The following is a 13705-nucleotide window of genomic DNA, read 5'->3' as shown; positions in this document are numbered from 1 at the left end:
TTTGTGTGCTGTGTGCTTGCAGAGCGAAGGAGCGCTCTATGTACAGGAAAAGCTCAATTGTCAGTGCCCTCTGCGTGTTATCTGCCATGTGTTTCCATGGAATAAACGGCCCGGCTTTCTTTCGGGAGGGAAAAATGATACTGATGAGCCGCAAGTCCCGGCTGGTATAACCTCCAATCCGTACTGTGTCGTGTCGTATGTACACTCTCTAAGGCTGTAAATGCAAGAAAGGGGGTTTTAAGAAAACAAACTTTACAACCAGAAAACTTTCACACAGGCCACGCTTCCTGTTCGTCATCTTTACGAGCGAACTTTCCCAAAATCCTGATGATAATGCCTGTAGAAAAAAATAACGAAAAAAATCGCTTTAACCCCTCTCGGCTGGGTTCTCCCACTTGATCGGATGCAACAGCATGCTGCGCATGCAAAGACGTCCGGAACCATCCTTGTGCGACTCCTCTTCTTGACCTCCGCGCAGTGTGCCCTCGCCAGCGCGGCCGCCGTTGTTGCCGCGGCCGTCCATCTGAGCGTATCCAAGCCAACGGCGCCATAGGAGACCAGCGAACTCTGAGTTGTAATACCAGCTGGTGCCCTTGTGATTGTGCTCGTTCTTGAGGTCGAAGGGGCTGCCATGACCTCCAGTAGTGCCGTCACGGCCACCGTTGAATGCCTTTTCGATGGAGTTGTAGGGGTACCACGCTCGGTCAAGGAAGACGGGATGAGGAGCGTAAACCGCCTTGAAGCCGTGATGAAGGGCCATGCTGGCGGGGAACATCTCTGAGAACATGCTGTGGTGCATTCGCCACATTTCCTCGTGCATGGCGGAGAGGAGACGGCGGGAGAGTCGCGACGCGGTAACGATGGAACACCGGCGTGGAGGCGGGGCGAACACCATTTCGTAGCCAGTGATGTCCTTGGCGAAAACCCAACCGGATTCATCCGCATCGAAGATCGGGTTGAGGGTGATGAGGTCGGCATCCTCGCCAACACCGCACTCTGCTGCGTTGCCGCCGCGGGCACAAGATGGGGGCAACATTGATGCACCAGCCTCCTCGCTCTTCAAAGACATGCGACCGGGGAAAATCTGGGGCCCAAGGATAGCACGTCGGCCAGACGCATTGAGCTCCCTCTCGACGATGCTGGAAAACTCATCCCACGAGCCGTGCTCAGCGGGGATGTAATACTTGGAAGACCGCTCCCAAAGTAGAGTGCGAGTCTGGCTGCGTGTCCACGATCCGAGGCGGTCGAGAAGTTCGTAGTATGAGCCGATGTAACGCATATCCATCTCCCAATTCCAGAAGTGGTCGTACTCGGGGTGTTGGAGGGCGAAAACTTGCAGTGGCATCTGAGCGCTTCGGTAGACGCCGTGAATATCACCGTTCGAAGGGTTTTCAAGCGCGTCTGCGAAGTGGCCGGGGTAGTATAACTTCATCTCCGCCTCCGACCAGAGTGTGCAAAGAGAATGAAACTCGGTGGGCACGTTGGCGTCGAGGATGGCTTGGACGACAGATGGATCTGACCAAATGGCCGCCTCGTTATCCTTGACATGGAGGAGGAAGTGAACACTGTACTCGCCACCCGACTTGAGTGACAGTTCGGAAATCATGGCACGGAAGTTGATAATTGCGTGCTGCGTCCACTCAAATCCCACGTAGGTGCGAACGACGACGGCGATGCGGCCGATTTTCTTGAGGCTGGCTTCGCTAGAATCGGGTTCACTGTAGATCGAGTCATAGGAGCTCTCTCTGGTGCCGTTGTTAAAGCGAGCGCTGTTGCGTTCCACGCACCGCTCTTGAGCGCTACCCCAATCGACGCGGCTGTAGTCAATCTTGCCAGTCTTGGACCAGACGACGTCGGCGCCTTCTTGTTCCGTGTCCTTGCCTTGGGAGCTGCCACCCTCGGAGATGTCGTATCCAAGACCATACGGACCATATCGCCCAAAGCGGTCGAAGCAAATATCGTTGCGAAGGCCGAGTAAAGTATGTGAGCCGATGGCGGCATCAGGCTGGTTTTGAGGGACACCATTGAAGGCGTAGATGTCCGGCACGGCGATCTTGTCTCCTTCGTCAATAAAGCATTCCTTGACAGGATGGTGGTCCTTTTGGTACTGGGTAGATGCGTAGTCTGGGTAAGCTGAGTAAGGAGTGGGAGTTGGAGGGGTATCGTGATAGATCGGCACGGTTGTGACGGGCGCCGGAAAAGAGTTGTTGGGGTATTCAGGTGTGTGGTTGGCAAGGGGAACGATCGACTTGAGACCGTTGAAGTAGCCGTTAAGGCTTGGCGGTGTCAGTAAATTTCCGTAATTACACAACGCGTTGGAGGACTCACTGCTTGAACCTGAGCCATGCCGGCATGTCACTGTCGATGATGAGCTCTTCTTCGGGTGGTGCTGGATTGCCCTGCTTCTTCGGCTCCCCAATACCGCCGCCTATCCTGTAGTCGTCCCCCAAGATCTTGCCATCGCGTGTGTACAGTGGGGTGTTGAGGTACGCAAATGTAACCAGTAATGAGATCGTCACCGTCCATATCACAACTCTGCGATACAGGCAATGGCCTAGTATCGCCCGCACCCGGAGTTTCGGTTGTTGGATCGTTGTGGATGGCGGGGGGAGAATGAACTCCCCTTTCTCGTGTCCTGGTGTCGTCTGGAGTAATGAGTTTGAGCGGGAAGAGCGAGTACTGGACCTCGTGCTGCTGATGGATCGGGTGGTGCTGGTAAGAAGGGAGTGTGCTCGCTCCATGATTGCCGGAGTGAGGAGATGGGTATCTGGGTATCACGGAAACATCTGGTGATGGAAATTGGTCTAGCAAAGATCGAATGCAAGAGAACTTGGAGAAGGGGAATAGCGAATGTTAATACACTTAAAAAGAAGCGCTATGTGCAAGTGACGTTTTTTTCCTTCTGCATCCAGATGCCGGCTCAGACCTTACTTTTCAAACAAGCGAGCTCCCTGCACAGAATGTTGGACGTAAAGAAGAGACATGCCACTTACATATCATGCAACAGAGCGAGCAGACTGAACCGACCAGCCGGCAACCGGGGTGGGGGGGGGGGGGGGGTCTGGCTGGGCCGATCTGCGGAGAGAGAGGCCAGGAGTTGGGATGTCCAGGATTCGGGGACTGCCGAGCGTCTTTGCCTCTTTGGCTCTGACTTGACTGTCCGCCATTACCACGCCAGGCTGTCTCAGCACCCAACGTCGCGGGGAGCGAGCAAGGATGGGCCTTGGGGTGCCAAGTCGGGGACAGGGGGTATTCAACCTCGAGCGTTGCGGACGAAGTGCTTCTTCCATCCCTTCCCCAACTTCCAAGCCCATCATCGTATCGTTTGGATTGCACTAGCTTGGCAGGTCCATATCCAAGAGCTGGATACAACCTTTCCCTTGCCTGTCTAACTAAGATCATACGAAGCCCTGGTTGCATTCCAAGCCGGCTCCGAGATAGAGACCTTGTGTGCCTTGGTCTTCGGGTACCCGTCTCAGCCGGAACACCAGCTGGGCGGATGAATGTGTAGCACAGGCAAGACAGCCTTCGCGGAGCTGTATCAGAGCGTATGGGATCGGCGCCTCGCTGGTAGGGGAAAGGGGAAGAGAGACTCGAGAACATGAAAAGGGGTTGCGCGTCCCCTGTGGAGCTCAGGCTTATGCATACACCAGTCTGGTATAGGACCAAGAACTACAGTTGGTGTCCTCGCTATTACTTTGCCCGCGACACGGTAGCAGCAACAGGGAGGGTGGCTGTAGCTGGTTGCTAAAGAAAGCATACCGGGACGTGAATCGGGGGGGTCGATTAAGGTGTGGACATGCAAGGAACGCGGTTTAGGCGTACGGGAGCTGGTGCATCTGAAACCGTCGACGTTGCGGCGTTGAGCGACGTTTCATGCCAAGGCCAACCCACGTTGCAAAACTGGTGCGATTTGTCAAGCAAAAAAGGGCGGTCCTGGGCCTTTTGGGCTTTAGGGGGAAACCCGGGCGCAAGGACTGCCGTAGTTCGTCGCTCCAGCCCTGTTCGTTCCATTCCGTTTGTGTGTCTGCCCTCTGCGCTGTTTTGGGGGCCACCACCGTCTGTCATCCTGTTGCGGCTCGAGTTTTGTTGCATTTCCAGAAGACAAATGTGGAAGTTCATGTCCGTAATTGTGCCGCTGCGTCTCGTCTGTTCAACTCTTTTGAATCTCATGTTCGTTTTTGGGAACGTCGTCGTAATGGCCGCCACCGGAACGCCATCTGACGGTGAGCCGAATGCAGTCTCTCACACACCAACTCGATGCTCTGGCACACTAAGCTTTGGGCTCAAGCAGAGCGGACGTCCTTCCAGTCGGGTCTTGCTTCAATTTGATCTTATTTCGTCCGGTCAATGACGATTTGGCTGGAATGCGTGAATTGCTGGCATGCAATCTGATTCCGTCCGCCGCCAAAACTCTTGTTCTCATTGCTGCAAAGGTTTCATCTGTAGGCACACCGACAGTTCTGCTGCCTTGACTTTCTCTGGACCCTGTGCATACATTGGCGAGCGTACTTCCATCTCGGGGTCTCTGCGTCCTCGCAAAAGCAGAAGAAAAAAAGAAAAAGCGCAGGCTGGTAAAGATGTACCCCTGCAGGCGCTGATAATTTACGGCGATCCGAGCACTATGTGTTTGCCCCAGACAATGGCATGATGGCCACGGCTGAGAAGCCGGTGTATATTTAGAAACCAATGAACGACAAGCTAGAGCGTGCTGATGCAGTCCGTTTTGCCATCAAGCCGATCGATGTTTTTGGCTTGCAAATCGTGCTTGAAGGGTGATGGGTGATGGGTGATGACTGATGGGTGACGGGCTGCGGAAAGATGTTCCGTTTGGGTTAGTTGGCACTAGCAGCACGCCATCAATAACGGAAGCTATCGTGGCATTCGACCGAGCTCTTCCTGAGCCAAGTGTTCGTCGTTTAGACAATTAAACAAACCTTTTCTCGTGAACCGGGAAACCCAACAGACATGCCAGCCCTGGTTTGGAGTAGAATATGATAGCGACCCCGAACCTAATGAATGGCACTTAATATGCATCATGCTAGACGATTTTGGCACCCGCGGGAGCCGTTATAAAAACATCGCGTCACCGTTTAATGGCTAAGTTTTTTTTCGAAACTGGCCCTTTTGGGCTTTGAATAGAATACCTTGCAAGGTCAAAGCTGGCATAACAACAACTGGGCTGTTACTGACGTCAGTTCCGGCGCCGGGTATGGGTGACAGCGAGGTAACTGGACGATAGCATTGTCTGTCAGCTGAAATTGTTAGAAAGCCTCGGGAGGGCGGACGAGCAAGAGATATGAAGAGTTCAGATTTGCGTTGTCTGTCCTAACCGGCCATGACTCGTCCGAGTCGCAGAGCAAGTTGAAACTTTCCAGATAGGGCGAGATCGAAACAGAGGATTGCGTGTGCATCACGGAAACACGATTCTGACGTGCCATTGTCGACCAAGTGTAAAAGCTGATCCTAGATCTGAACGGCTTGTGTTTCGCTGTTACGATGGTCAGTAACTACTGACCTCAAGGTTGAAATGCAAACATGCGAAAAGCGAAGGGGGCAAAAAGCCAAATGTTTGTAGCCTAAGGATCCAACAGATCCGAGGGGGACGGCACTTAGTCATCGGCTTCAAGCATTGAACAATGGCCCGAGCAGCCAGGCAGTGGCAACTGGCATGCAGGTGACTGCCGGGTGGGGGATTTTGTTGATGAGCACGCACCTGTTCATTTTGGCGGAGATCCGACCTAACATCACGTGAGAGAACCCGTATGGCTGGGGACGAGGCTGAACTTCGGCTCAGCCACACCTCCTCCAAAATTTCCTTAGCGTCGTCTGCCCTACCCGCACACAAGCGACATTTCAGCAAAACGACGAATTTCACTTTTTACCCCCGCCAAATTCATCGTCACGACACTCCGGCAAGCGACATCGACAAACAGCCGCCAAGATGGGTAGGTCATTTTTGGAGTGATTTCTTTTCTCAGCGTGGTCAGCAGCCGGATTCGATATGACAAGAGAAGGGATTGCTACTCTCGCCGACGTTGCGCTGCCGGCGATGCGCGATCGACAAGCTTTGGGCACGAGGGGGAACCAGCGAAATCGAAGCGATACACAGCATCCGCAGTGCATAACGACAGGCTAGAGGGGAATCGATCCGACTGCGACCACGAGAGATCTTCGCGAGATGGCTTGGTTACGATGGACAATTGGCTGACTCGGGATGCAGTGAACATTCCCAAGACGCGTATGACCTACTGCAAGGGCAAGGAGTGCCGCAAGCACACCCAGCACAAGGTCACCCAGTACAAGGCCGGCAAGGTATGTCTACGACCCGCGACGACGAACCGAGCGACGCCCCCGAGACGACCTTTTCCGAATGGTTTACTAAATGTTGGAATAGGCCTCGCTGTTCGCGCAGGGAAAGAGACGTTACGACCGAAAGCAGTCCGGTTACGGTGGTCAGACGTACGTTTACACATCCGCCTGTCGCAAGACTGGCTCTGGCTGAGGAGGTTCATGGTGCTATCGCGCTGCTGCTGCGTAACATCATGATACCCTTGGCCAGTATTCTTTGCTCAGAGCAGGGCTGACTTTTGGCACAGTAAGCCTGTCTTCCACAAGAAGGCTAAGACCACCAAGAAGGTCGTTCTGCGGTTGGAGTGCGTCAAGTGCAAGACCAAGCTTCAGCTCGCCCTGAAGCGCTGCAAGCACTTCGAGTTGGGGTACGATATCGATCCTAGCATCCTCGGTTATCCGGAATCAATACTGACAACTATTACAGTGGTGACAAGAAGACCAAGGGTGCTGCTCTCGTCTTCTAAACGCGTTGTGTTTTCGGTCGACCGACTTTTATGGCTCCTTTCACGGCATACGGATCATCATCAGGCTGGAACAATGGCGGCGAAGAGGGTTACCAGTTCTCATTTGCGGAACTCTACATAGGGAACAAATAAAAGCCCTTGCTTGCGAACGGATACCAAACACACAAACAAGCCCCTACCCTGCTGTCTGTTGCGCTATCGCGCGCCTGGAGAGACTACCGAAGTGACAAGAGAAATGCGGGATGCGTGGGACTCGGCGAACGGTTTGTCCTGAGGGTGGTGATACACCCGATGTGGGATGAATTCGTCCCTTCTGAGGCATGCCTACGCTCCTGAAGCGGTAGTCTCTAGAAGATAGTTGCTAGCCATCAAGGCTCAGCCGGTCAATCATAACTGGGTCACGAAGAAACGTTAATCATGCTCTTTGTCCTTCTACTTCCAGGTGTGCCCATTATGATATGATGCTGCTTGCAACGCCTTTCTACGTCATTCCCCATCTATGTTTGAATACGCCGGAGCTTCTATATATTCCAGTGACCAATATGAGATAGGCTTGCTTGCCTCAGAAGCCCTCTCCAAGTTTGATGGTCCTCCCACCTCCATACCACAGCTGTCCATTACGGGCATCCAGACCCCTCTCCTGTCCAACAACCCACTCGCCAATCCACTCCCCATCTGCCGAGTCCCAAACCTCTTTCTCGAGCCATGCATTGATTTCGTCGATGGTCTCGACCCACTTTCTCCTGGCCTCGGGCGTTTCGTGGTCTTTCTCTGAAAGATATCTTCCCAGCGTGATATGCGCGCTCGGCACCTGATATCTGGACTCAATCTGCACGCCCGTCGACTGCGCGAGGTCGAAGACGTCCCGCCTGAGGTGGTGGTATGTGTAACCGTCACCCTGAACGATCGCCTCCTTGAGAGCAGTGGGTGCAGGAGGCGGGCTGAGAGGAGGCTCGCCAGAGGCCGGGAGGAAGGAGACAGCAAAGGCAGAGAGATCGTAGGAGATCATAGGCTTCACAAGACGTGATCTGTGGGAGTAGGTGTAGTCCGTGATGTAAGGGATGGCGGAACGCATGTTATTGGTGAGAGTGATGATTTCCTCGGGGGTTTTTGAGTGTGTTACTTCCAGGGCTGTGAGATGCATCCGGTGTTGGGGCATGAGCCAGATGTCTGAATGGGATTAGAATTTTGGCCGGCAAACCGTAGAGCTTTTGGGCATCTTACCAGGTGCGGCCTTCTTGAGCAAGGCCTGCAGATGAGCCGCGAGTCTCACGATGTGATCGGGCGGGCGAGCCCAGAACACGAGGCAGTTCCGGGGATCTTGGAAGCCGGGCTCCACTTCCGGCCTCTCCAATCTCAGAAGGAAAGGATCTATGATGAGTTCCTTGAAGTCGGAGGCTACAAACTTCTGCTTCTGCTGCTCATTCCGCTTCGTTCGATGAGCTTCGTAGAGAACCTGGATCTCCGCCTACAGTTCTCTGGTCAGGGGATGGATCTTTCTCGCGGATGGTAGAGGAAAATGTTACAGGGTTGTCATTGCAAGCCTTGATAAAGGCTTCATAAGGGTTTTGGCCGGGCAGAATTGTGATGCCGGACAAGTCCTCCAACTTGTTCTTGGCGTCGGTTGAGACCAGCTGGGAGGCCATTTTGAGGGATTTGACAGCGGTAACTTGGCGGCCTTGGGTTTCAATTGGCACTTCAAGAGGGAGTTGGCGACAGGTCTGGCAAGAAGGACGGAAACTTTGGGGTTTTAACAATAGTGTAAACTACAACCTGGAATCTCAATATTGACGACAAACCAGACAGAGAGTTGCCAAGGTCTTCGTACTGGGTCACGGCGAGATGCATTTGGACTAGAGCTGTAGGTAGGTCGGTCGAGGCTCGTATAGACTCACTGTGACAGCCAGTCAACCGCGCCTTTCGTGTATTGAAGCCTCGCAAACCAATGAGGGGTGCGGGTTGGATCCGCTATCGGTGGCTTGCTCGTGGGCCACCAATCTGATGACGAATCTGCCGAATGTGTCTGTGGGGAGTCACATGATTCGGCCTCCAGGGCGTCCCGTCAAGCCTCGGCCAATGGGGTCGCCCACGTTGAGATGAACTGCTTTTGTTTTGACTTCAGCTCTCCCGGTCTCAAGGAGCATAACTCGTTTTGGATACACATGGATGTTCTGCCAACAGCGCTCAATCAGCCAAATCGCCGTTGTCCATCCGGTTCGTTCAGACCGGATTTGGACGTTGATACCGACACTAAGCCCTTTAACGCACAGCCCCAACCTTGAGGAAGAGTCCACGCACGCAAGTCTAGAAGTCGCGAAGCGGACCTTCAATAGCTTAGTTGGGCGATTGTCGGGTGTGCACACGCCTTTCGTCTGCCGCATTTCCTGATGGCCGGCCTCCACAGACTGCCATCAATATCCCGAGAAGCTTCCTTGGATCTGGGCTTATTTGCATCTCAGCGAAGTTCTGGAATTACGCGCTCTTAGTGTTCCCTGATAACCGGAGAGAAGCCAAGGATTTGGCGGATATACTCATCTTGCTCCTTCGGCGTCGCCCATAGGCACCAGAAACGACTGCCGCTTTCCATTTACCCAACAGTAGTTTTCCTGAAAAGAGAACAATGCAGACGTATTGGTGTCGCCTTTGAGATTTGCGCTTTTAGGGATCCTGAGAGCAACATCTCAAGCAGACGAATCGCGCACTTTCTCAAAGGCGCCTTAGCTACTTTGATGGTGTGTCTACAACCTCATGTGATGAGACCACTTTCGAAGTCTTTACCACTCCACTCTCTTCTATTGTCTCAAACTGCTCTGAACAAGGAGGCCCGTGTTTTTCATGAATGGTGAACCCGGTTACCTGAACTAGCTCTCGACTTGTTGGCTGGGTTTTGAGGCAGGTCTCGTTCTCAGTGAATGTCTTCTGCTTTGAAGGGGGGAGTTCGTTTTGTGGAATATGTCTCATGAAGATTTTCTCCTGCTTCCCTGTTCTCAGTCTTGAAAGCTGATGGTCTCGTCTTTAACAACAAAGCTGGTCCGCTTTACTTTGAGGGGCATTCCTTAAATATGTCTTGTGAGAAGATTCTTACCACCATGGTGATATCTGGCTTCTCCCCAATACCTCATCGTTTTGATTACTGGGCATTGCAACTCCCACCCCTAGGACGGGTGCTCTCGCTCTGTATGCAAAGCTGGCTATTGGTTCTCAGCCATGATTCATAAAGGCAGTTAACCCCCTTATAGATGATATTTTCGTGAGGTTGGTCTCGGCCCCTGAGGTGGGTGTTCTCATCATAACCAACAGACTCGTGTCTAAACAGGCCAGGGACATCACTCGTCTCTCTAGTTAATTCCTCACATCTCTTTCTTACAAGGCGAGGAAACCACACATACCTGTAGCCCTTCTCCGCTTCAAAGGGGCACCCGCCTTAATGACCGAGGCTTAGGGACAGCACTCGCCCTTCAACGTCCCTTCAAGGCGAGTGCTCTCGCCATGTATGGTTAGTCCTTCTCCGCTTTCAGGGCGAGCACATGACTGAGCTTGACTCTTCCCACAACAACACTACCACTCTTTCTCGTCTCGTGAAACCAAATATTCTCCCCTTCTCACCTCCCTCACCGAGCTTCACCTTCTTCACACCGAGACACCCCAAGCTTTTCAGCCTTTTGCTCATCACCAGCCTCAAGTACCATCAGCCTTTGCAAGTATATGAGGCATTTGCTTGTATCACCACAAAGTTGTCTTCTCTTGCTCATCTTACCTTCTTCTACCCCATTCTATTCTGTCACTCTTATCCTCATTGCCCGAAGCCTTCAACGTTCGGCACCGTTGGCATCATGGCAAACTGGGAAGATTGGCCTGACTTCAATCTCGAGCCTTGGGATTCAGAGTCTCTCGGACAAGAGGCTTCAAATTCCGGTCATACTCAGGGTCTTGATCCCGATTTTCCCATTTCTTCAGTCGCTGACACAGAACACCCTGTTTTCACAAATTCTTCTGGCTTCGACAATCAGCCTTTTGGTCCTAGTCTCACCTATCAGCAGCCTGGAAATGACGCTATGCTTCCTGAACAACTAGATCCGGGAAGTGGTTTTTTTCTCGGCCAAGATGCTCCTATTCTTGATTATGGTCATGGCAATTATCCACCTGAGCATCCTCATGGTTTCGATATGGCGCCTCAACACCCACGGCAGGACATCAACATGGCGCCCTCATCTGGCGATGTCGAGAATCTTGAGGATCATATGGCAAATGCCTCCCTGCATAAACAGATGCCCTCTCCTGTCCCCAGAAATACTTATGAGGACAACTCTCGCCGCCAAGTCAAGGATGAGAGGCCGGTTAATCGGCCTCGAGATGCGTTTCCTATCATCTTGGATAAAGCATTGGAACTTGGTCTCAGACAAGTCGCGGAGGAAGGTGGCGTGGCCTTCAGGATAGCAACCATGTGCTCTGGCACAGACGGACCTATCCTGGCTTTGCGAGAGTTCCAGGAGGCGGCCACCGGCCTTGGCTATCCAAACCTCCTTCGTTTCGATCATGTTTTCAGCGTCGAGATCGAGCCTTTCAAGCAAGCGTTTATTGACAGAAACGCCCGGCCCTCTGGCCACATTTTCCGCAACGTTGCCGATGTTGGCAGGCCTAACTCAACTCAAGCGTCAGTTGACTCTATCCCGCACTCTGTTCATCTCGAAAACTGCTGACCATACCCTAGCATGACAGCGTCTGGTGTCATGGAGGACATTCCTGTAGATATCGATATTCTCATTGCGGGAAGTTCTTGTGTCGATTTCTCGAGCCTGAACGCGTACAAGAAAGAAATGGCGACGGCCTCTGGCCTTTACCGACTCTACCAGAAGTTTACGAATGGCGATAACTTGCTTATTGACCCAAACGACCCGGTGGTCGCAGAGGCCATTGAGAGCCTCGACGAGTTGTCCGACAATCTCGATAAAGAGGGCGAGTCCACGAAGACTTTCGTGTCGATTCTGCAGTACATCCGCCAGCATCGTCCCAAGATTGTCATTTTGGAAAACGTGACCAAGGCACCATGGGACCAGATCCAAGGGTTTTGGCTGCCCATCATTGAATACTGCGCCGGCGTTATTCAGGTGGACTCCAAGGACTTCCTTGTGCCGCAGACACGGCAAAGGAAGTACCTCTTCGCAGTCGATGTCCGGTGCTACGGCAAGGCAGGGTTGAAGATAGTTGGCACGTGGTTGAAGCACATGAGTGCGGGAAACTGGTTTCGCCACCCCCCTAATCTCCAAAACTTTCTGTTATCGCCATCTGACGCGGGAGTTCTCCAAGCCCGCTTCCTTCTCGAGAGAACCTTGGCCACCAAGCCAAAGAAGGACGTCGAGGCGGTCGTGTGCCGCATGGATCACTTAACAGCGCGCCGAAACGAAGGACTTGGCAACACCCAGCCCTACACCTTGCTCGATGAACGTGGCAATGTGCAGCCCCGTGATGAGAGCTGGATGGGTTATATCGCAGCCATCACACCGAGGATGCAGGATCTCCTCGACATTGCCTTTCTGAGAGCGGCCAAGAGAGGATACGACTCTACTCACAAGGCGATGGTCCTCGACTTGGGCCAGAACGTTGACCGGCAGAACGCCAAACTTGGGGTGTTACCCTGTGTGTTGCCGTCGGCTGATCTCTTTTTGACGGACCACGGCCGGCCTGTTCTGGGTATCGAGTGTCTTGCTGTGCAGGGCATCCCGATTGATCGCATCTCGATTTCTGTGGAGAAGGAGAGCCAGCTGAAGGATATGGCTGGAAATGCAATGACAACAACGGTGGCAGGCGCGGCTATCCTGTGTGCCATCATTGCCGAACGTGACTTCACGCGGCAGGCGCGCAATCAGCAAATCAACGGCCTGGCCCTAGCAACAGTTCACCCGGAGCACCTGCCCTCAAAGGCAGACCTATCCAACCTTCCCTTTTCAGTCGGAACCAGCAGCCAGGAATTTCACTCCTACTACAACTACCACAGCAACGGCAACGGCAACGAGGAAAATTACTCAACCTCAACCCATCTCGACCCCAGCTCTGCAGTCCAGTCAATCACAGCAAGCGGGAGCAAGATGGCCTGGCAAGACGCCCCGATCGACGCGTTGGAAGGTGAAGACAAGACGGTGGTCTCGTTCTTCACTGACCTCTGCCTCAAGGGCCGTCGACACTGCCTTTGTGATGCCTTCCGAAAACATCTGCATACGGGAATCTACTGGCGCTGCAAGGATTGCAACGAAATTCGCTGCCAAACCTGTGCTGGAAATCCAGAGCATAACTTCAACAAGGCGGAGCCTATCACTGCTCTGTACTCTGTCGACAAGAATGTGGCATACCAGCTTGCAACGGTCGCGTTTCCCGCGCGTCTGCTCTTGGATGCCATAGAATCAGAGGCTGATCTCATCAATGGCTTCGATGAAGTCTCTGGACAGCATCGTGCTGCATTGCGGATGGGAATTCGGACCTGTACCGCCAGGGTGCATTACTACCAGACGGGATTGAAGTTCAGAGACAACATCACTGTCAAATACGAATCTGAGAAATCCTATCTCACTGTTACCGTCACCGAGGAAAGTGTCACCTGGAGCATCTACTTGCGACAAACCTTTTTCGACCAGGAGATTCAAGCAGACAATTCAACCAGCGACGCCGCCCAGTTGCTCACCGCCTTGGGCTACGACCTTCATAAGCCTCTCCTCCGCGCCACTATCTTTGACCTCAAAGCACCTTTCATGCCGACAGCGGGCGACTAGCAGTTGTTCGTCCAGCAAGATTTCGGTCTCAGTCTTTACCAGGAAGCCATTCACTTCGGTCCCGGCCAAATCGGCGTCAAAGGCTTCCGGCAACTAGTTGTCGATACACCAGACCACCCAGGA

General features: G+C 53.0%; 4 protein-coding genes across 4 annotated transcripts; 2 read left to right on the top strand and 2 right to left on the bottom strand.

Annotated features, from left to right (window-relative positions):
• Positions 1 to 367: 367 nt before the first annotated feature.
• On the bottom strand, positions 368 to 2741 carry EsH8_V_000700 (DUF3405 domain-containing protein; the record flags this gene model as incomplete). The annotated part of the gene is made up of 2 exons (XM_083273216.1): positions 368 to 2276; positions 2329 to 2741. The coding sequence occupies 2 exons, from the start codon at positions 2739 to 2741 to the stop codon at positions 368 to 370; spliced, it is 2322 nt and encodes a 773-aa protein (XP_083125931.1).
• A 3203-nt stretch (positions 2742 to 5944) lies between these two features.
• EsH8_V_000699 (60S ribosomal protein eL42) lies at positions 5945 to 6818 on the top strand (the record flags this gene model as incomplete). The annotated part of the gene is made up of 5 exons (XM_083273215.1): positions 5945 to 5948; positions 6224 to 6315; positions 6398 to 6462; positions 6600 to 6719; positions 6779 to 6818. 5 exons carry the CDS (start codon positions 5945 to 5947, stop codon positions 6816 to 6818), a joined length of 321 nt encoding a protein of 106 aa, XP_083125930.1.
• Positions 6819 to 7380: 562 nt separating this feature from the next.
• On the bottom strand, positions 7381 to 8464 carry EsH8_V_000698 (uncharacterized protein; the record flags this gene model as incomplete). The annotated part of the gene is made up of 3 exons (XM_083273214.1): positions 7381 to 7988; positions 8043 to 8286; positions 8345 to 8464. 3 exons carry the CDS (start codon positions 8462 to 8464, stop codon positions 7381 to 7383), a joined length of 972 nt encoding a protein of 323 aa, XP_083125929.1.
• A 2553-nt stretch (positions 8465 to 11017) lies between these two features.
• Positions 11018 to 13582, top strand: EsH8_V_000697 (uncharacterized protein; the record flags this gene model as incomplete). Its single annotated transcript, XM_083273213.1, has 2 exons — positions 11018 to 11472; positions 11530 to 13582. The coding sequence occupies 2 exons, from the start codon at positions 11018 to 11020 to the stop codon at positions 13580 to 13582; spliced, it is 2508 nt and encodes an 835-aa protein (XP_083125928.1).
• Positions 13583 to 13705: the final 123 nt, after the last annotated feature.

The sequence above is a fragment of the Colletotrichum jinshuiense genome, chromosome 5 (assembly GCF_051148585.1).
Source record: "Colletotrichum jinshuiense chromosome 5, complete sequence".
Classification (NCBI taxonomy): Eukaryota; Fungi; Ascomycota; class Sordariomycetes; order Glomerellales; family Glomerellaceae; genus Colletotrichum; species Colletotrichum jinshuiense.
This window is presented reverse-complemented; position numbering and strand designations above follow the sequence as displayed.